At 48.4% G+C, this 23,528-nt stretch overlaps 1 protein-coding gene across 1 annotated transcript; it reads right to left on the minus strand.

The window, feature by feature from the left end:
• Positions 1-216: 216 nt before the first annotated feature.
• Positions 217-20,648, minus strand: LOC125281221 (acetylserotonin O-methyltransferase). The gene is made up of 8 exons (XM_057315875.1): positions 18,798-20,648; positions 12,041-12,215; positions 10,225-10,354; positions 7,705-7,773; positions 6,925-7,043; positions 5,464-5,604; positions 3,313-3,435; positions 217-2,832 (listed from the first exon to the last, which is right to left on the minus strand). The coding sequence occupies exons 1-8, from the start codon at positions 18,864-18,866 to the stop codon at positions 2,621-2,623; spliced, it is 1,038 nt and encodes a 345-aa protein (XP_057171858.1). The 5' UTR covers positions 18,867-20,648; the 3' UTR covers positions 217-2,620.
• Between the last annotated feature and the right edge of the window lie 2,880 nt (positions 20,649-23,528).

Here is a 23,528-nt window from a genome sequence, read left to right on the forward strand (position 1 = left end):
TGGCTGGACTCCCTGATGGTACATTTTAATGGGCCACCTTGAAGTCATGGGTTGCCAGTCTTAAGTCCCTAAATCCCATAGCACTTGCCAGTTTGTGGGATGGGAATTGCCTTGTCTGGCAATTCAACATCAACATTCAGGGCAGAAAACTCTGTACCTGGTCCTCAAGAAGTTACAGTTGAGGGGGAAAACACAAGCACATGGAGACATCCATTGTTAAAATATTGCCGTTTAATCTAGAACAGGCAAGTCCATAGACACAGAACATAAGATGGTGGGAGCCAGGGTCTCGGGGACAGGGATAGGGAGTCTTTGCTTCATGGGGACAGATCTTCAGTTTATTATTTTTTAAAGATTTTATTTATTTATTTGACAGAGATAGAGACAGCCAGCGAGAGAAGGAACACAAGCAGGGGGAGTGGGAGAGGAAGAAGCAGGCTCCTAGCGGAGGAGCCCGATGTGGGGCTCGATCCCAGAACCCTGGGGTCACGCCCTGAGCCGAAGGCAGACGCTTAACGACTGCGCCACCCAGGCGCCCCAGACCTTCAGTTTAAAGATGAGAAAGTTCTAGAGATGGGTGGTGGAGATGGTTACACAGCCATGTGAATGCGCTCAATGCCACGGCACCAAGCACCTACAAAAAGATTAAAATGGCAAATTTCACGCCATATCTACTTTGCCGTGCCAAAAGAAAAATTAAAATAATTGCCATTAGGGTGCTAAGTGAGATAGAGAAAGACAAATACCATACGATCTCACTTCTAGGTGGAATCTAAAAAAAACCAAGAACGGAGCACACCAACGCAGAGAACAGAGTCACGGTTTGCAGACGTGGGTGGAGGGGTGGGTGAAATGGGTGAAGGGGGCAAAAGGTGCAGCGGTCCACTATCCGCTCTGGTCAGTGCTGCCCCGAGAGCAGCCTGCGACGTGCACCTGCCACATCTAAGGTCAAGACAAAATCTACAAGAGTGGAACTCGCAGAAGCAGAGAGCAGACCGGTGGTTGGCAGGGACTGGGGGAGAAACGGAGAGATGGCGTCACAGGGCGCAAACTTCCAGTGAGAAGTGCAATGAATCCTGCGGACCTGTTCAGCATGGTGATTATAACTAATGGTCATACACTGGAACATTGCTAAGACAGCGGATCTGACATGTTCTCAACGACAAGAACAAAAAAAATTACCATACAGATGTGGGGTGTGTGAATTAGCTCAAATGTGGTCATCAGTGCACAGTGCATACGTACATCAAAATATCGTGTTGTACAGCTTAAACATATACAGTTTTGTCCATTATACTGCCAGAAAGCTGGGAAAATGGAATAGGATGGGGTAGAACAAAATAGAATACAACAGAATGGAATGGAATAGAGTAGAATAGAACAGAATAGACTACAACAGAATAGAGTAGAATAGAACAGAACAGAATAAAGTATAATAGAACAGAATAGAGTAGAGTAGAGTAGAGTGGAGTAGAATAGAACAGAAGAGAGGAGACTAGAACAGAATAGAGGAGAATAGAATAGAATAGAATAGAATAGAATAGAATAGAATAGAGACAGAACAGAATAGACTAGAACAGAATAGAGTAGAATAGAACAGAAGAGAGGAGAATAGAATAGAATAGAATAGAATAGAATAGAATAGAATAGAACAGAATAGAGGAGAATAGAATAGAATAGAATAGAATAGAATAGAATAGAATAGAATAGAAATAGAATAGAACAGAATAGAGTAAGGACCCCCTGGGTGGCTCAGTCAGTTTAGCATCTGGCTTCAGCTCATGTCATGATCCCAGAGTCCCAGGATCAAGCCCCATGTTGGGCTCCCTGCTCAGCAGAAGTCTGCTTCTCCCTCTCCCTGTGTGCTCATGCTCTCTCACTCTCTTTCTCTCTCAAGTAAATAAATAAAATTTTTAAAAAATAGAATAGAGTAGAACGAAATAGCATAGAGCAAAATCAAATAGAACAGAAGAGAATGAAATAGAACAGAACAGAATAGAACAGAATGAAATAGAATGGAATGGATGGAATAGAATAGACTAGACTAGACTAGAATAGAATAGAATAGAATAGAATAGAATAGAATAGAATAGAATAGGAGTAGAATAGAATAGGAGTAGAATAGAACAGAAGAGAGGAGAATAGAACAGAAGAGAGTAGACTAGACTAGAATAGAATAGAATAGAATAGAATAGAATAGAATAGAACAGAAGAGAGGAGAATAGAACAGAATACAGTAGAATAGAACAGAATACAGTAGAATAGAACAGAATAGAGGAGAATAGAATAGAATAGAGGAGAATAGAACAGAATAGAGGAGAATAGAATAGAATAGAATAGAATAGAATAGAATAGAATAGAGCAGAATGAAATAGAATGGAATGGATGGAATACAATACAATACAATACAATACAACAGAATACAATACAACAGAATACAATAGAATGACATAGACCAGAATAAAACAGAGCAAGACAAAATGCACACAGTAATGGGAAGTTGACAGCAGCCAGCAGAGACCCCCACTCCCTTGTCAATCCCCAGAAATGAGGAAGCTAACGGAGACCACCCATTTGTGAGGGTGCTTGGTTGGGCTGGTTGCTGCAGACCCGTGGGGAGCTACCTCCTGGCTAGGATGGCATCGTAAATGCCCCCGGTTCTCCTGCACTGGAAATCCCGGAAGCCGGCAGGAGCCAGGAGTCCGAGGTACTGGGCGGGGGTCCTCTCCCGGCCCTCCGTCTGCACTAGCATGTTCAGCGAGTACAGCTGCGTGGTCAGAGGGCCCCGCCCATCTGCATCCAGGAGGCTTTCAATCACCAGGACACCACCGCCTGGGACAGGGAGAGGCGGCCGTGAGCAAGGGACGAGACAGCCTGAGGACCCCCGCTCCACCTCCCAGACTGGCCGCCCCAGCCCCCAGCCCAGCCAGCTCTCCCACTGCCCTGCGTGCCTTCCGCCCTCCTCTGCAGAATGGGTCCACACAGGACGCCCCCTGGGCACCGTCCAAGTCTGCACCAGTGAGAAGAGCAGGTGGACAAAATGCCCCCTACCCAGCCACACGGGTGTTCGCCCTGGCCAGGCGTGCACCATGGGAGCCTTCCACATTCTGCACCTTTACCTGGGACTAGTTACAGAATGGGTGCTAATGCCTCTTTGTTTTAATGACTTTTCCAGAAGGGAAGCCAGTTGGGAGCATGACCTCACTTGCCCGTGACGTGCCTTCAGTACCTAGCCTCCAAATGAAGAGTCTAGCCCAATCCCACCCTGAACGTACTCACAAGCACGTGTGGACACACAGACCCATGACCCACCTGGCTTGCAGGCACGATGGATCCTCGCCAGCAGGTGTGAGCACCGCACATCGGTCCAGTCGTGCAGGACCCTCGCCAGGATGTACAGATCTGCCTCCGGAAGCGGGTCTTTAAAGAAATCTCCTATAACACAGGCAGATGCCATGGGATCAGCCCGGTACTCAATTCACGTGACTGCACCAGCACCCAGGATGGAAAAGTCACCTAGCTGCATCGAGCTGTCCTAGGTCTTCCCAGCTGTGATGCAAAGACCTAGCCCCGAACAAAAGGAAGTCTCAGTAAAGACAAGAAAATTCAGAACGGTGTTTGGGGTCCCTTTCCAGTCTTCAGATCTGGAAAATGATTGTGTCTTTATCCTCTTTCCTAAGGTTGCAAGTAAACAGCTCTCCAGGCATTGGATTTCAGGAGACTCCAAGCAATGGGTCAGCAGCTCCTGTCTGATGAGTTGAAGTAAATCAACAGTCGATTCATGTTTTCCTGATTGAAAAAAAAAAAAATGCCCAAGAAAGACCCTCCATGCATGCATGGTGTCAAACACTCAAGTCTTATAACATTTTTCCTGTAAAAAGTACTGATTTTGGAAGAAATCTTGGATAGCCCTGTGCTGTGCAGGGTCACCCGGCAGCCGCATGTTGTCCAAAGTTTACAAATCCGCAGGAATTCATGAGGAGTATCTATTGAATGCTGCACTGGTCAGTCGGTCACTCTGCCCTGTGCTGAGGCTCCCAGAAAATCCAGGGCTCACAGACATTTCCGCCATGAATATGGCAGAGCAAATGGGGGAGTCTTCCAAACTGATTTTCTTCCATCAGTGACAAAAGACGGGGGTTGGCAAACTCTGGCCCGGGGGCCACATTTGGTGGGCCTTCTGTGTGTGTGGGCAGCAGGTGAAGGAGACAATCCGGACTCCAGGATAAAGAGCACACCGGCAGCTTCCACCAGCTTTCCCTTTGTGACCCACGGCGGAGTCACGAAAAGCCTAGCTCCGCTGTGTAATAACAAAGTAATCTACTCTCTGGCCTGACCCCCCAACCTCCGAAGTCGCTGTATTTCTCCCATTTTCCAGATGAAGCACAGAAATAAGTCTGATCATCCTCTCCAAGACGTGTGATAAAGACGCCCAGAGGCCAGGTTTGGGGTAAGGCGAGGCAGGAGCTCTCCATGTTTGTGACATTTAAGGGTCCCCAAACCTGCTCATCAAGGTTTGTTATATTTTAATGTGATATTTTTAAAAATGAATGCTAAGGCTCCCGAAATTATCCCTGATGGTCAAAGCTTGGGAATGTTACATAAAGACAGTATTGAACCCTACAGGTGCACAACCCCAGCAACGATGGTGGCATCTGAGCCTCAGAATGGCCAAGTCTCCCTAATCGTCTGAGTGAGCAATGTCCCTGAGCTTCCCTTCAACCCAGTTCATGTGCTATTATTGGTGCTTTGGATTTAGACACCTGCATGCATGTCCTGGGGGTCACGTAAGAAAAGCAACACCAGATGGGGGCTTAAGCCACAGGGATTCATCACCTCCCAGCTCTGGAGACCAGATGTCTGAGATCCAGGTGGGGCAGGACCAGTGAGATCCAGGTGGGGCAGGACCAGTGAGATCCAGGCGGAGCAGGGCTACTGAGATCCAGGTGGGGCAGGGCCATGCTCCCTCCAGAGGCTCCAGGGGAGGGTCCTTCGTGCCTCTTCCAGCTTCTGGGGCTCCAGGCATCCCTGGGCTTGTGGCCACGTCCCTCCCATGTCTGCCTCCATCTTCACGTGGCTTCTCCTCTGTGTCTCCTCTTCTATCTCTTACAAGGACACCTGTCCTTGGACTTAGGGCCACCCTGATCTAGGACGAGCTCATCTCGGATCCTTCACTTCCTCACATCTGCAAAGACCCTATTTCCAAATAAGGCCCCCTTCACAATTTCTGGGTGGACAAATTTGGAGGAGACACTCTTCAATCCACTCAATACTCAAGAAGGAACTAAGCGTAAGAACACCATCTAGTTCTACCCGTTTTCCCAGCATCACCAACAATACTTCCAAGTTGAGGGTGGTCGCCTGCAGGGAGGAGGAAGCCATGCCCACGGTGCATCCTCGGCCTGTCCTGAGCACCCAGGGGATGCCTCTATGTTTCCCCATGCACACACGGAAACAACCCACCTTCACAGAAGCTGATCCGCCCTTCCTCCGGGAATGAGAAGTGGGTCTTCGCCGTCTGCACCACCTCGGGGATGTCGAACACGGTGACCTGACACCCAGGGTACAGAGAGGTGCACTCCTTGGCCAGAGCCCCAGAACAGCCTGGAAGGGGACACGGAACAGGACAGGTGGGCAGGAAGCTGTGGGCAGCACACGCCTTGGCCCACCATCGACCCACGGGGGACGTGGTTCCGCCCCCCATGGAGGTCTTCATGGCTCCATCATCACCTATGAGCTCCTGAATCTACGAATCTTCCCGGCTGGACCGATCCGCTGATCACCATGACCCCGTTCTGCGTGACTCATAGGCAGACATGCACTTGGGCACCACAACCGTCCCGTGCGGGGACTGCCCTGTTACCTGAGGATTCTGTGGCACAGAGACACCACAGAACTTGCCCTAAGTCACACAGCAAGCCAGGCACAGGGGCCACTTTTGCATAAACCGCATTGAGTTTCCCAATCATGGCACCTTGCTGCCCGAGACGGTGGGGTGGGTCGCCCTGATGTCGACTATGGGTCTAAGCACCTCAGATCTGGGAACCAAGGACTAGGGGCCTCTTGGATGCACCTCGCAGCCTGTCTACATCCCAGGCCAGCTCGGCCCAAACCAGGGAGCCGTTGTGTTGTTCAAACGATGGAGCCACGCCTAGGTTGGGAGGCCACGTGGGGCTGGCATTACCCCCAGAATGTGCACGTAGGCAAACATGGCTTCGGGAGCCCCTGAATCCCCATCTCATGGGGGCTCATGCTCCCCGTGCCTCCTCTATGGGACCAGCTCAGGGTGGACAGGACGGGGGCGTTTGCTTGAAAGGGATCGACGGTTAGGCCTGGCTGCCTCCACCCGCACCTCCACCAAGCCCCACATCTCCATCCTTTAGGACAGAGACGACCAACAGCCCCCACTCCCGCGTCTGCTCTAGGATGTGCCACGCCCAGCCTTCCGCCACGGGAGACGCTCAAGACGTGGGCATCCTTCTCTCCATGTTAGCATCAGGACCCCCAGAGCCCAGAAAACCCCGTGGCCCCCTGGAGTCCCACACAGTGCTTTTCCTGCCCTGGGAAAGCAGCGTGGGGAGGTCGGCTTGATGGCTCTGCTAACTGCCTTCCAGCAGCTCCATGACGGCTGCACCCCACCGCCCTCTGCAGCCTCGTTTGTCACAATGAGCAATGCTAACGTCTACACCCGCGTGGCCCGGACACCGGCAGCATCCACGTCCCCGGGAGCAGAGATTCTTGGTCTCGCCCAACGCACGGGGTCAGAACCCCAGAGAGTGCACTGTGTTCGGGGAGGAGCTGGGACCCCACAGCCTGTGGGACGCACATATGCTAAATGGGATTCCTGTCGTCTTCCCCGCCTAGCTTACACTACAGAGAACTCTAGCCCTAAGACACAGCTCCACACGTGGGGCCGGCGCTCACCACCCACGTCACAGATGACCGGGAACGGGGACAGGTCAAAGGCAGCCAGCACGCGCCTCCCGCTGACGCTCCAGACGTCTTGCAGAGCTCGCATGAAGTGCAGCCGCTCGCCCTCGGATCTGCACGTGAAAGCACGCTCGTCAAGACCACGGGTATCTCCAGATCAGGGAGAAGCTGTGGGCGGAGCAGGGGTCTTGAAAGCGGGAGGATGGGAGGGGAGGCACCAGCCCTGAGGACTCCGCACCCCCTGCCCGTCCTTCTCCCCTTTCCCGGCCGTCATCCAGCTAGGAACCCCGCAAAGAGCCATCGGGGCCTCACCACCTGGGGACTGGGCTACCACACCCCATGCCGACAGCAGCCTCGGGTGTGTGCATGGAGCCCACCCACTCCCTGGGTAACTCTGGCCCAAGCAAAACCCATTCCTCATTTTTCTACATCACTGTTGCTTCGTGGAGAGTCCCTTGGAGGGAAGGACAGATTCCCACCTGCTCAGGACACTGAGCAACACAAACAAAGCTGTCCTATTATTATTATTATTATTATTATTATTATTATTTTAATATCAACATCCCTCTGTTTTGCTCTGTTTGGACCCATACATTCCTCACTTGAGCATGGATTGCATGGTGCACTGGGTGTCATATGCAAGTAATGAATCACGGAACTTTACATCAAACACTAGGGATGTACTGTACGGTGACTAACAGAATAAAAAATATTATTATTAAAAAGAAAGAAAGAAAGAAAGATCATCCTGCAGGCGTGGGCGCTCGGCGTTACCTGTAGATGGCGGTGAAGAGCTCCTCAGAGGGAACCCCAAATGCCTCCTGGTACTGGTTCTTGCCGTCCCTGCAAACAGGCAGGACGCGGTCACCCAGGATCTGACATGTTCAGGGAGCACCAGCCAGTGCACGCGCGGGGTCACACGCGGAGTCACACACAGAACAAGTCTTGTCCCCCGACAAGACTCCAAACACACGCTCGGACCCCCTTCTTGGGCGGAACACACGTGCGTTCAGAGCGGCAGGCTGTGCGTCTAGCCCGGCTCTGCCGTGTGGGCGAGGAAGGAGCGAGCGCTAAAAACAGTCTGAAGGAAGTTCGAAAATGATGAGCGGTCAGGGGACACGGAGGTCCACAGCACTCGTCGGCCGGCGTCCGGGGGCAGGGGCACCTTGCTGTGTTGTTATCAATACCTATCAGTATCTGTCATCTATCCATACCTATTCCTCAATATTTATTATTTATGTATGTCACTTAATATCTATCAATATCTATCCATATCTATCAGTATCTATTCTTCTATTATCTATTAATATCTATCAATACCTATCCATCAATATCTGTTATCAATCTATCTACCTACCTATCCATCCATCTCTCTATCTATCGTCCATCCATCCCTATATCTATGGATCATCTATCTATCTGGATACCTGTCCATCCATTCAACTATCTTCTACCTAGCTACCTATCATCCATCCATCCCTGTCTCTATCATCCATCTGTCTATCCATCCATCCAACCATCCATCCATCCCTGTATCTATGTATCTATGTATCTATCTATCTATCTATCTATCTATCTATCTATCTATCTATCCATCCATCCATCCTTTCATCCCTCCACTAATCCATCCATCCATCCATCCATCCATCCATCCACTTATCTATCTATCTATCTATCTATCTATCTATCTATCTATCCATCCATCCATCCTTTCATCCCTCCACTAATCCATCCATCCATCCATCCATCCATCCACTTATCTATCTATCTATCTATCTATCATCTATCCATCCTTCCATCCCTCCACTTATCCATCCATCCATCCATTCATCTCCCTATCCATCCATCCAACCATCCATCCATCCATGTATCTATCTGTGTATCTATGTATCTATCTATCTCTATCTATCTATCTATCTATCTATCTATCTATCTATCTATCCATCCATCCATCCATCCATCCATCCATCCATCCTTCCATCCCTCCACTTATCCATCCATCCATCCATCCATCCATCCATCCATCCATCCATCCACTTATCTATCTATCTATCTATCTATCTATCTATCTATCTATCTATCCATCCATCCACTTATCTATATATCTATCTATCTATCTATCTATCTATCTATCTATCTATCTATCTATCCATCCATCATATCTATGTATCCATGTATCTATCTGTGTATCTATGTATCTATCTCTATCTATCATCTATCTATCTATCAATCATCCATCCATCCATCCATCCATCCATCCATCCACCTGTCCACCCATCAAACCATCCATGCTCCATCCACCCATCTAGCCATCCCTATATTATTGTCTATCTATCTATCTATCTATCTATCTATCTATCTATCACCTACCTACCTGTTCATCCATCCATCATCCATCCATCCATCCATTCATGTACCTACCTGTCCATCCAACCATCCACCCATCCATCCATCCACCCATCCATCCCTCTATGTATCTATCTGTCTATCATCTACCTACCTGTTCATCCATCCATCATCTATCCCTCCATCCCTGTATTTATCCATCTGTCATCTATCCATCCATCTACTTACCTGTCCATCCAGCCACCCATCCATCCCTCTATATATCTATGTATCTATCTACCTGTTCATCCGTCCATCATCCATCCATCCACCCACCCATCCGTCCCTCTATCTATGTATCTATCTACCTGTTCATCCATCCACCATCCATCCATCCACCCACCACCCATCCGTCCATCCCTATATCTATCTACATACCCACCTATCTACCTGCTCATCTATGTATCCATTCATCTGTGTCACTGGCTCCCAATTGTAGGTGATTCTGCCCCAAGAGGCACCTGTCAATGTTTGGGGACATGTTTTTATCATCATGACTGGGGAGATTGTACTGGCACCTGGTGGGAGGAGACCAGAGACTCTGCTCCACACGCTGCAGAGCCCAGGATGCCCCACCTCAGAGAGCCATCCAGCCCCAGAAACCCACAGCACCGAGCACAACCATCACGTTTTGGGCAGAATCTTCTTGGGCGCCACCTTTCCCGCTTTGCCTCCTCAGCCCGAGGCCCTTTCCCTGGTGACCACCGAAACACAGGGACTTCTCAGCTCTGCAGATTGGCATTACGTGAATTCCATCAGCCAGCACCAGGGGGTTTCTCACATCTGCTCTGGATTTCCAGACCTGGCGGGGTTGTGTTTGACTCTACAAGGAACCTGGCACTTCAGCGGCACAGAACCAGCCCTCAGGGAGCCCCAGGGTCCCGTTCTCGCAGTCGAGGCCACGCCCACCTCACAGCCTGGGCCAGGTGGCCCCAGCACAGGTACGTCGTCCTGGCCAGGTACCACAGCATGTTGCCTTGGCACTTGGGACTGGCCCTGACCAGGTAGGTGCTGGAGAGCTCCGTGTTCCGATACGAAGCTGAAAACAAACACAGAGAACACAAAACGCTAAGTTAGGTTCCAAGTCCTTGCTGTGGGCTGGTGCCAGCATCGGTAACATGAGGGCTGAAAGCAGATTCTCGCCTGGGGGCGTCAAAGTGCCCACGGCCACAGCCGGGGACTCAACCCCTAGAAGCAGGGTGGCCTCTGGGTACCTGGCACACCTGCTCGATTCCATTTTGGCAAATCCCATTGAAAGGTCTAGTGCAGGAGGTGGGAAGGGCAAGAGAGGCTGTGGGGAACCCTATAATAAAATCCATGGGCTTTAAAATAACACCTGATTTGGATATACACTCTACCCATGATACAACACTCTCCAAAATGGGAATCACGTTGATGGAGCAGGGGGTGTTTTTCTGCCGCGCTCAGCCAAGCAGAGGCAGGCAAGCCTGGGTGCACGTCATCATTTTAACAACGCCCTGCAAAGGATGTACAGCCCCAGACCCGCAACGGCCCCGGTGCTCTCTGAGCAGGTGCACTGGCTGTGAGTTACCCCATCTCACAGCGTCTGCAAATGGTCAGTCCCGTGCCCGAGCCGACCTCCCTGTCTCCTCTCCTGGGGACCCTGCTTCCCCAGGGCCCCCGCTGTTTTGCATGGGGTGGTCCCCACTGTGCTCACCTGTGCATCCCTCTTGGAACGGACAGCATGCCGTGCCCTGCTCATGAAGAAGGTTTTACGCTTTCTATCTACCTGCTATCTGTGCTACCTGCTACCTACTTACGCTATCTACCTACTCACGTGCACCCCACAGGCAGGCAGAGCCCAAAGAACAAGGTGGGAGACTCCCCCGGGTCACTCTGCCTCCAAGCCGAGCACGGGAAAGCCTCCTGGTCTGCACACTGCCTATCTAGATCCTCACGAGCATGGGCTGGGTGTCAGCACCAACCAAACGCCCCAGGGCCAAAGGACAACTGATAATTGTGCCAGAAGCTGCCTCCAGGAGCATCCCCTGCCCCCGATGTCTCCTGGCCGAGGTGTCCTCCTGGGGGTGCAAACTCAGGGTCAGCCACCCCAGTACGTATGATGTGCAAAGATTGTTCTCAGGGAGTGGCTGGAGGTGGTTCCAGGTAGCTTGCACTCTCCTACCTGCTTAATTTCCACGCCCAGGTACCTGAGAGCTGTCAAACCCCACAGGATACTCAAGTTAACCCATCCCGGGTAATGTCACGCCAGAACCCGCACTGGTGCATGACTCCACGCCACAAGCACGAAGGCCACTGACCACGGCTGCCACAGCCAGGCCAACACTCCTGTTCCTGTGTGCTCTGACTCAAGCAATGGTTTCTACACGCAGTTCAAACTTTGAATTTTGCAAAGTGAGGACATAAAAAAACCAAACCCTACCATCACCATATTCCATAAGAGAAAAGCCATTTCAACATCAAAAGGAGAATATAATATCATAAGGAAAGGCAACCGTTTAGCCGGATAAATTTAGTTTGATTGAAAAGTACTCCCTTGTGATTGTTTTTTCCCCATTTTTTCTTGTTCATTGGATACTTCATGAGGGTAGTAATGTGCACACCCGCATGTGGAGACCTCCCTGGAATGAGGTCAGCAAAGTATAGCCTGGGCGCTAAACCCGGCCCACTGCTTGTCTTTGTAAATAAAGTTTTATTGAAACCCAGCCATGCCCATTCATTTACATAATGTCTACATGCTTACCTTTTCCTCTTCTTGTTTCCACCTGAAGCAGCTTCAGCGACACACAGGTGTCCAGCAGGAGCTCTGTCCCACGGGAGCTGGTGCCGAGCCGTGCAGCCACTGTCACCACACCCAGGGGCTCTGGGGCCTCGGCGAGAAGGTCAAACACGCCCAGCTCACAGGCGGCAAACAGAACCTCGGAAACAAGGGGCCAGCTTTGAGTGTCCTAGGAGCCACACCCACAGAAGCACACACCATGGGGAGCCAGGGGTGAGTTTTCAGAGGACACTGCACTGCTATGGAAAATGCTATGGTGGGCGCGCCTGGGTGGCTCAGTCGGCAAAGCATCTGCTTTGGGCTCAGGTCATGATCCCAAGGTCCTGGGATCGAGTCCCACATCGGGTTCCCTGCTCAGCAGTCAGTCTGCTTCTCCCTCTCCCTCTCTCCATCTGCCCCTACCCGTCGCTCATTCTCTCTCTCTCACATAAACAAAATCTTTAAAAAAAAAAAACCCACAATGGCAGTTCCTTTAAAAATCTAACATAGAATGGCCATAGAAACCAGAAATTCCACTTCTGCATGTGGACCCAAAAGAACTGAAAGTGGAGACTAAGAAGCGATACTTGCACACCTGTGCTCACTGATGCATTACTGACAGTAGCCAAACATGGACGAACCGAGTGTGTACTAATGGACAAATGGATGAGCAAACTATGGTCCGTGCACACAGCAGAGTATCACTCAGCCTTGAACAAACAGGTCATTCGGAGACCTGCTACGATGTGGATGGACCTCGAGGACACGGTGCTGAGTGACGTAAGCCAGACACGGAAGGACGAATGCTGTGTGACTCCACATATGTGGGGTCCCTAGAGGAGTCATATCCATAGACACAGAGAGTAGCTGGTGGGACCAGGGCCTGGGGATGGGGATGGCGATGGGGGTTAGTGATTAGAGCTTCAGTTTGGGAAGATGGAAAGTTCTGGACAGCGATGGGGGAGGGGAGGGTGTTGCACAGCAGTGTGAATGTGCTCAGTGCCACTGACCTGCGCTCTTAAAACTGGTGGAGATACTAAAATGGATGTTGTGACTATTTAAAAGCAATAAACTTTTTGAAAAATAAAGGATTTTTAATAAGTAGAGAATAAAAATAAAATTTTCTAATTCAATGTTTGAACTCATTAAAATTTTTAATTTAAATTTTAAGATGGAAAACAAAACGTGTAAATAAAATTTAAATAAATGTGCAATATTTTAAACAGAATAGGGTAAATAAAACAAAAAACAAAATAAAATGAAAAGAAATGAAATGAGAATAAATAAAACAAATAAAAAAAGCAAAACGAAATGAAACGAAATGAAATGAAATGAAATGAAATGAAATGAAATGAAATGAAATGAAATACGCTTCCACCGTGCACTTGGAAGGACCTATTTCTGCCACGCCAAGTGCCATGGGGTTGACCAGCTGTCCAGGACGATGCCATCTACTGGATGAGTTGGTCCTCAAGAAGGGTGGGGGCCAGTGCTGGGGGGCAGCTGCCAAGTACATGTGGGGTCCCACAGGGCCGTTCGCTGGCTGGCCAACATTGAAAGGGAGAGCCTGAGCAGATGTGGGTTTCTGCAGCGTGCCCCCCACCCCATCTGTCTTTAGAAGCTCCTCACCGAACCCCCTCTCCCACCGTCATGCCCAGAACAGCACCACCCCAAAAAAGAAACACCCTGGGAACCGTTCTAGCAAAGAAACAGCCTCTGAAGGCAAGTTATGATCCCCAAAGAGAACACCAGCCGAGGGACAGCGACACACACAGCCACCCGCAAAGTCACATGAGTTTTTAAGACCCTAGTCTTCGCCTCTTCACTGTGACCTGGGGGCACAAAGCCAGGGACTGCATTGGTTTAATTTTGCAAACGAGGAAGTACATGTACTGCGTTCTGTTGTTGGTGTGCAGACGTCAGTGGTGTTCCCCACACGGTGGTGTCAGAGCCTTAAAACGTCTTGCTTATTTTCTTCCGTTTATAGGTCTAAAGAACTTAACAGGTCATGACTGCAAATAATGCATAAAGTCTAAACCATGGGTAAATTAATGCATATTCCCCCCCTCCTCCACAGGGTTTTGGATGGATGGTGCCAAGGCCAGGGTGACCTCACCGATATTGGCAAGGACAGTTGTGCGTGCTCACGTTCCAGGTGCACAGATGGTCCTGGAACCCAGGTGCACCCCACGGCACTCTCTCTACACGGTGATCAGATAAAAATACGACCCGTCTCCTCCATCCTACGTGAGGAAGTACGTAGGTTGGTGCTGGCTTGCTTTCTCCCTGAGCACACAGAAAGCCCTACACACGCACGTGGCCGCGTGGGGAGTGGGGAGTGATACTGCATTCCCTGTTACTATATGATCAGGGTCCTGTTAACTCTTATTCCATGAAAACAGGGTTTCTGGACCTCAGCACGGCTGACATGTGGGGCTGGAAGGCTCTCTGGGGTGGGGCGTCCTGGGGACCGTAGGGTGTGGCGCCGCGTCCCTGGTCTCCACCCACCACACTCCAGGAGCACCCCATCCCAGCCGTGATAACCAAAAATGTGCCCAGACCTTGCCAAGTGTTCCCTGGGGGGCAGTGTCCCCATTTGAGAACCCCTGGAGTAAAGTTCTATCAAGTCAATCTATACGCTCCATCTGTAACATTCCATTAAGCTCATGTTAAACCTTATTAAAGTTGTATCCATTTGCATTCTCTGAGGGTCACACAAACTCTTCTTCTATTAAGATTGCGTCAACTCTTATTATGGCCCATTCCTTGTTATTCTATGAAGGCTGTATTAACTCACCCTATTCACGTTGTAGGAACTCTTCTATTAACAGGGCACAAATTCCTTCACTCAGGCTGTTTCAAGCCTTATTCTATCAAGACAGTATTAACTCTTGCTCGGTGAAAGGTGTATTATTTCTTACTCAGGTAACGTTGCATTAACACCTGTTGTGACTATATGACATCTTGTACTGAGGCTGTGTGAACTCCTACTGTCTCTAGATTTTATTAACTCATTCTATCAAGGTCATATTAACTTTTATTCTATCAAAGTCGTATTAAGTATTATCCTGTGAAGGTTATAGTAAGTTTTATTCTATCAAAGTGGTATTAAGTAGTATTCTATCAAAGATCCTATTAAGTTTTAGTCTATCAAGGTCATATTAGGTTTTATTGTATCAAAGTCGTATTAAGTATTATGCTATCAAGGTTGTATTAGGTATTACTTTATCAAGATAGTATTAAGTTTTATTCTATCAAGATCCTATAAAGTTTTTTTTTTCTATCAAGGTCGTATTAAGTATTATGCTATCAAGGTTGGATTAAGTATTATTCAATCAAGATCCTATTAAGTTTTTTTTATCAAGGTCGTATTACATTTTATTGTATCAAGGTCGTATTAAGTATTATGCTATCAAGATTGGATTAAGTATTATTCTATCAAGTTCATATTAAGTAGTATTCTATCAAGATCCTATTCATTTTTTTCTATCAAGGTCGTATTGGGTTGTATTGTATCAAGGTCATATTAAGTATTATGCTATCAAGGTCATATTAAGTATTATGTCATCAAGGTCATATTAAGTATTATGTCATCAAGGTCGTATTAAGTATCATGCTATCAAGATTGTATTAAGTATTATTCTATCAAGATCTTATTAAGTTTTTTTTCTATCAAGGCCGTATTAGGTTTTATTGGATCAAGGTCGTATTAAGTATTATGCTATCAAGGTTGTATTAGGTATTACTTTATCAAAATAGTATTAAGTTTTATTCTATCAAGATCCTATAAAGTTTTTTTTCTATCAAGGTCGTATTAAGTATTATGCTATCAAGGTTGGATTAAGTATTATTCTATCAAGTTCGTATTAAGTAGTATTCTATCAAGATCCTATTCATTTTTTTCTATCAAGGTCGTATTGGGTTGTATTGTATCAAGGTCATATTAAGTATTATACTATCAAGGTCATATTAAGTATTATGTCATCAAGGTCATATTAAGTATTATGTCATTAAGGTCATATTAAGTATTATGTCATCAAGGTCGTATTAAGTATTATGTCATCAAGGTCGTATTAAGTATTATGTCATCAAGGTCGTATTAAGTATTATGCTATCAAGGTCGTATTAAGTATTATGTCATCAAGGTCGTATTAAGTATTATGTCATCAAGGTTGTATTAAGTATTATGCTATCAAGGTCATGTTAAGGATTATGTCATCAAGGTCGTATTAAGTATTATGCTATCAAGGTTGGATTAAGTATTATCCTATCAAGGTCGTATTAAGTAGTATTCTATCAAGATCCTATTAATTTTTTTCTATCAAGGCCGTATTAGGTTTTATTGGATCAAGGTCGTATGAAGTATTATGCTATCAAGGTCATGTGAAGGATTATAGCGTCACGATAGTATTAAGTTTTATTCTGTGAAGGTTGTGTTCCCTCTTGTTCTATTAAACTCGTGACAACGAGGTAACACGGTATCATCACATGTGCTGAACGGAATTTCCTCCCCAGATTTCTAACCCACCCCACACCGATGTGCGCGAGTAGCAGACAGCCCCAGCTGCCCAGGAAACACCTCGCCAGCGCAAGTAAGTCACGTCTTCAAGCAACAGAAAAGCAGCAGATTATGATGATGATTTTGTAGGCAGGTCCTCCTCTGTATCTCAAAGGCTCTACAATAGGAATCCTTAACCCTTGGGGGTCTACAGACCAAATCTGGGGGGATCTGTGAGCTCAGTTGGGGAAGACATTCGGCTTCAATATTCACCCAAACTCAGCACCTGCTGTGATTATGGAGTTGGTGCAAACCACGGCAGTGTTACAATGCCTGTGACTCAGTGACCCAGGGAAGCCAAGACATCTTCTCGTCTCACGATATCTGCCACGGGGCGCTCGAAATACCGCCGGCATGCCCACGGTGCCTCGGTGCATGTGGGTTTGGACCTCACTGGATGCACACATCACCCCAATCTTGCAACCCCAGACCCTCCGCCCCAGCGATGGCCATCCTTGGGCATCTCTCTGTCTAGCGGACGCTCAGCTGGAGCCTGGTGAAGCTGTCTGTTCTCAAAATTAGAGTTTCACTGCAAAAAGCCAGGGAGAATCCCACCGTCCCATAAGAGAAGCCCACCGTCCCCTGCACAGCAGCTGTGAACACTTTCCTGCCGTCTGCATCCGCACGGCCATCCACATGGACATGTTCAGCACCTGAGCCCCAGAGATTCCCAACACAGCATGTGTGCGTCCCACCAAAGACCACCCTCCGCTGCTGATATCCTCGTCCCACAGCCCTGGCACCGATGGAGCTTTGAAATATAAAATCTGATGCAAGCTGGTACAGCCCCTCTGGAAAACAGGATGGAGGTTCCTCAGAAAGCTAAGACTAGAGCTCCCCTATGACCCAGCCATTGCACTACTGGGTATTTACCCCAAAGATACAGATGTAGTGAACAGAAGGGCCCTATGCACCCCAATGTTCATAGCAGCATTGTCCACAATAGCTAAATCGTGGAGGGAGCCGAGATGCCCTTCAACAGATGACTGGATTAAGAAGATGTGGTCCATATATACGATGGAATATTACTCAGCTATCAGAAAGAACGAGTTCTCAACATTTGCTACAACATGGACGGCACTGGAGGAGATAATGCTAAGTGAAATAAGTCAAGCAGAGAAAGACAACTATCATATGATTTCTCTCATCTATGGAACATAAGAACTAGGATGATCGGTAGGGGAAGAAAGGGATAAAGAAAGGGGGGGTAATCAGAAGGGGGAATGAAACATGAGAGACTATGGACTATGAGAAACAAACTGAGGGCTACAGAGGGGAGGGGGGTGGGGGAATGGGATAGACCAGTGATGGGTAGTAAGGAGGGCACGTATTGCATGGTGCACTGGGTGTTATACACAACTAATGAATCATCGAGCCTTACATCGGAAACCGGGGATGTACTGTATGGTGACTAACATAATATAATAAAAAATCATTAAAAAAAATTTTTTTGAAATTTAACAAAATAAATAAATGAAGGAATATACTATATATATACATAATCTAATTATAACTTGCTTCCACTGTTTCATGGAGGTAAAATCCACATAGCAGGAGACTCGGCATTAACCATTTTAAACGAAACAACTCGGGGGCGTTTGGCACATCCACCGCGTTGTGCAACCACCAGCTCTGTCCGGTTGCAGCACATTCTCATGCCCCCAAAAGGAGAGCCCGTCCCCATTGGCAGTCCCTTCCCATCCCCGTCTCCAGCGCCCAGCGACCACCACTCTGCCGGCCGTTTCTATGGATCTGCGTGTTCTCAATGTTTCATATAAATGGAATCACACACCATGTGGCCGCTATGCCTCCGGTTCCCACACGGGATAACATCTACTCAGGCACAAGAAGGGACGAGATGGTGATGCGTGCTACGTTGTGGACGGACCCCCAGACTCACCTCTAGTTTACATGCATCACCTTGCTTTTTAGCGTGTTCGTGGACGAGCCCCTATATTGCCCTATCACAAAATATTTTCAGTATTTCGATCCCTTTCTTTCAATAAACGTTGCCCCATGCCCCAGTCGCCAAGCCTCTGCCTGGACACCTGCCCAGAGTTCCAGGACGTCCCACCCCTAAAGGACACTCCGTACCCATTAAGCTGTCACTCCCCATTGCCCTCGCCCAGCTCCCACCAACGCGATCCAAACGTGCCCTGTGCAATGTTCTCCCCACGCTCCTACCTGGGAGACCATGAACCCATTGGAGTACTCGGTCAGCAGACGGTATGCCTGTTCCTCGGGGGAACTCATGTTTGTCCTTACGCCACGCTGGCCTTGAGCGCCCCTGGTTGTCCCAGCTGCAGGGAGTGTGGGCCTGTTAGCAAGCTGTGGGGCGGCCAGCCGCTCGGTGCTGCTGCCAGAGCTCCTTGCTGGAGGCCCAGTATCAGCCAAGCACGGATCACTCTAGAAAATCCCATTAGCCCTATTAAGGGGATGACAAAGCTTAAAGGTCCTCGCTGGCTTTCTGCTCACTCCTTCTGACCCTGCTGTGCACACAGCCCTGAAACAGCCTGCCTCTCTCACCTCCCTCCTTACACCATCAGCTACGGAACGCATCCAAAACCAATATGCTTGCCTGCTAATCACCAGCATGGATGACGCATTTCACGTGTTCATGAGTCTCTAGTCCCCTTTGCATGGGGAGGCAAGGGGGTATAATTAATCTTCCAGGGCTGCTGTCACAAATAACACAAAATCCATTGGTCTAAGACCAAGGGAATTACTGTGTCCCAGGTCTGCAGGCCAGAGTCTGAGATCCAGGTGGGGCAGGACCCCTGAGATCCAGGTGGGGCAGAGCTGAGCTCCCTCCAGAGGCTCCAGGGGAGGGTCCTTCGTCCCTCTTCCAGCTTCTGGGGCTCCAGGCATCCCTGGGCTGGTGACCACGTCCCTCCCGTCTCTGTCTCTGTCCTCAGGTGGCTTCTCCTCTGTGTTTGTCTCCTCTTCTGTGTCTTATAAGAACCTATTTCCAAATGCGTTCCCATCCTGAGGTTGCAGGGGTTAGGACATGGATGTATCTTTTGGGGGGGCCACCACTTAACACACAGGAGACAGAGGGTGAGCTCAGCTGCCATCCACAGCTCAGGGTGTTTACAATACTGAAGTCCGGTCCTTCTTTGCTTTCCACAGTCAGTAAATGCCCTGGAAGCCATTCCCTAGATTTGGACTCTGAAACCATTTTCGATCGCACATCTTGCTGCATCTAAAAATGTGCAGTAGGGACTTTAGTGAGGGGTGTCGCTCAAAAGGGGCCTTTGAAACATGGTCACGTTATTCCTTTTCCCCCCTGCATGCTGTCTGTCTGTCTGTCGGTGCTCGGACGTCAGGAGCAGCTCAGATGACAGACGGCGGAGGCCTCACATGGGCTCCCAAAGAGAGAAGAGAAGAGCAACGGTTTGTCCCCACTGCCCTCCCTCCAGCACCGTCGAGCCAGACCTCCCTCCAGCACCGTCGAGCCAGACCTCCCCTCCCCGTGAGTCTCACCCGACAAGAGCCCCTGTGCCATCCAGGCACGGCCCCTTGGAGTCACTCTCGGGTGTTGCTTATTAATGCAAGCCATTTTGTGCAGGGAGCATTATCATCGCAGAAGCCAGGATTTCAGGGCCAGACACGTCAATTCAGGAAGCCCCATGCAGACAGCTGGAGACGCGGGGCGTCCGTGCATCCTGGGGGCATCGTGCTGGCAGCAGGCACAGCTGCAGCACCGCGGGGCACCGGGTGAGGGGTGGAGGGGACAACCAAGGCGGCAGGCGGAGACGCTGGGGCTGGCTGGGGGAGCCCAGTCCTTCGGAGCCCAGGTCATGCTGGGGCAGGACTGGCCGGGGTGCCCAGCAACGAGGATGTCATGGCCAACGGGGCGGGAATGTCCAGGCCACACGCAAGACGGTTATGCACAGTTCATGCGAGGAAGGAGGACAGGTATGTTCCCACCCGCTGGTGGCCGCAGAACAGAGCGGGCACAGAGACTGGACGGCTCCAGGCAACAACCGCGAGGCCAGACTTCCCGGCAGGGTCTCATGGCTCCAGGAAGGCCCACCTGCCATGTTTGTATTTTATATTTTATTTTATTTTATTTTATTTTATCTTATTTTATTTTATTTCATTTCATTATTTTATTCTATTTTTCTATTTGTATTTGTTTTACTTTTTATTATCATATTTTGTTTTATTTTTTATTTTATCACTTCATGTTATTTTAATTTATTTTATAATATTTTATTTTATTAGATCACTTTTTTATTTTATTTCATGTCATTTCATTGTATCTCATTTTATTTTTATCTACTTTTCTATTTGTATTTGCTTTACTTTTTATTATTGTATTTCATTTACTTTTTATTTTATCATTTCATCTTATTTTTATTTATTTTATTATATTATTTTACTTTATTTTATTAGATCACTTTTTCCATTTTATTTCATTTCACTTTATTTCATTATTTTATTTAATTTTTCTATTTGTGTTTGTTTTGCTTTCTATCTTATTTCATTTTTTTATTTTATCCTTTCATCTGATTTTTATTTATTTTATCGTATATCTTACTTTATTATATCTCTTTATTTTATTTTTTTGAAAGATTTATTTATTTTAGAGAGAGACCAGGAGCAGGGGGAGCAGAGAGCGAGGATCAGGATCTCAAGCGCAGGGCTCAAGCTCTGACCATAGAGCATGACACGGGGCTTGATCTCATGGCCCTGAGATCACAACCTGAGCCAAAATCAAAAGTTAGACGCTCGGGGCGCCTGGGTGGTGCAGTCGTTAAGCGTCTGCCTTCAGCTCAGGGCATGATCCCGGCGTTCTGGGATCGAGCCCCACATCAGGCTCCTCTGCTATGAGCCTGCTTCTTCCTCTCCCACTCCCCCTGCTTGTGTTCCCTCTCTCTCTGGCTGTCTCTCTCTCTGTCGAATAAATAAATAAAATCTTTAAAAAAAAAAAAAAGACGCTCAACCAAGCTACCCAGGTGCCCCATGTCACTTTATTTTAAAATTTCACATATTTGTTCTATTCATTTTACTTATTTTGAGATTTCTTGAACCAATTTATTCCCTTTCATCTCCTTTCACTTTATTTGTTTTACTTTATTATTTTTCTAAGGGCACGTCCCCCATACGGGGCATCCGTCTTCCCAGCGTGGTGAGGCCACCGTCCTTTGTCCTCTGATCTGAGCTTCCGTCCGTGTCTCCCCACATCCCACGTGCGCCAGGTCCATCTCTGGGCTCCCTGGTCAGTGCGCTGGTGTCCAGCTGGCTCCTGGGAGCCCCTGTGCATCATCCTCACTCCTATGGTCTACACCACATCCTGGCAGAGAGACAGTCCAGTTGTGTCTCTACCACTCTGCACACAGCACCACTTAGGACTCTTTTCCATAGCAGAGTTCCTGGAGTGTGGACTTCTCCATACGGACTTCACAGCCGTGTGTCAAGTTCTCTGAAAAATCTCGCTGGAATTTCAATGGAGATGACCCTGAATGGACAGCCCAGCGCTACGAGATTTCCCGCATGGATGCTGAGCCATCGCGTTCGTGGTTGTCCCAGAGGCAGGTGCTCTCTCCTGGCCCTTCAACAGTATTGTCTAGGTTTTATGAAGACTGCAGTCCCTTGGAGATTTATTCCTTAATGCCCAGTTAGCTTCTCCGCTCTTCTGGATGCTGGCGTCTTTACTGGGACGCCTTCTAGGGAGTCACCGCTAACGTGCAGACATGCCACGGGATCTTGTCACCGCTTACACGTAGAGACGAGACGCCGTGGGCTCTGGTCACCACTGATGTGTAAAGACCACGGGCTCTCATCACCCCTGACCTGTAGAGACACCGCGGGCTCTCGTACGCCATTCTGTGTCCCGCAAATCAAAGAGCAAGCCGACCATTTCCAGGTGTCTTGTGATTTCCGTGTGGATAATTAAAATGCCCGCGTATAATTAAAACGTGGCTTCTTCCTTTCCAATTCGCAGAGTAAGGGAGAGGAGGAAAGCTGACATTGGGTAGGATTGCAGAAATCTTTAATCTGGGGCGCCTGGGTGGCACAGTGGTTAAGCGTCTGCCTTCGGCTCAGGGCGTGATCCCAGCGTTCTGGGATCGAGCCCCACATCAGGCTCTTCCGCTATGAGCCTCCTTCTTCCTCTCCCCTGCTTGTGTTCCCTCTCTCACTGGCTGTCTCTATCTCTGTCGAATGAATAAATAAAATAAAATAAATCTTTCAAAAAAAAAGAAATCTTTAATCTACCTACATGTCTTGTGATTATTCACGTATTTATTTACTTACTTATTTCCTTATGTATCTTGTTTATTTTGGTACCATGACTTTTATTACATGCCTGCGTACAGCTGCCGCTTGGCCAGGTACCTGTCCTACGGTTTAACAGATTTGAAGTTCCAGTCCAACTTGCTTTGTTTTGGAGACATAAAGGCAGGCTTTCAAAAAAATGGAAATTGCACAATTTACTTGATAATCCATGTGAAACCATTTGATACCTGTGTTAAAAGGTCACGTGTCCAAATCCATTCTCGTCAACTCATTTTCAGTTTCTGTTGGTCCTGCCTCTTCTTTGCTACAAGCCATGGCCCGGTCACGCCTGAAATGTGCCCCACGTGTCTCTCGTGCCCTTTCTGATGCTTGACTTTACAAGCAAAGCCCAGATGGCAGCTGTCGGCCCTCCTGCGGTCTCCGCCTTCCTCCACCCCGCGCCCCTGCAAGCCTGAGCTCAGCATCAGCCCACCACGCCTCACCCATGCTCCATTTTGGAGGCAGCATCGCCTGTCTGGGGGTGCAGGGAAGGCTCCAAGGGCGAGCTCAACGCCATCGTTTGTGAGAAGGTGGGCTTGTCCTGTGGCTGGGTGGGTGATACGCAATATGGCAGAGCCTGAGATGTCCTTGCAGGCAGCTGCAGGTAAGACAGTGAATGACCCTCGGGAGCAG

Source organism: Ursus arctos, chromosome Y (genome assembly GCF_023065955.2).
Source record: "Ursus arctos isolate Adak ecotype North America chromosome Y, UrsArc2.0, whole genome shotgun sequence".
NCBI classification, from domain to species: domain Eukaryota; kingdom Metazoa; phylum Chordata; class Mammalia; order Carnivora; family Ursidae; genus Ursus; species Ursus arctos.

What these genes read in the sequence shown, in the direction of transcription:
- LOC125281221 (XM_057315875.1), bottom strand. Translation starts at nt 18,866, where the DNA reads ATGAGTTCCCCCGAGGAACAGGCATACCGTCTGCTGACCGAGTACTCC. An exon ending in GGTCATCTGTGACGTGGGTG is followed by an intron (nt 5,605 to 6,924) that starts GTGAGCGCCGGC and finishes GTCCCCTTCCAG; the next exon opens with GCTGTTCTGGGGCTCTGGCC. An exon ending in CCATCGTGCCTGCAAGCCAG is followed by an intron (nt 2,833 to 3,312) that starts GTGGGTCATGGG and finishes TCCCTGTCCCAG; the next exon opens with GCGGTGGTGTCCTGGTGATT.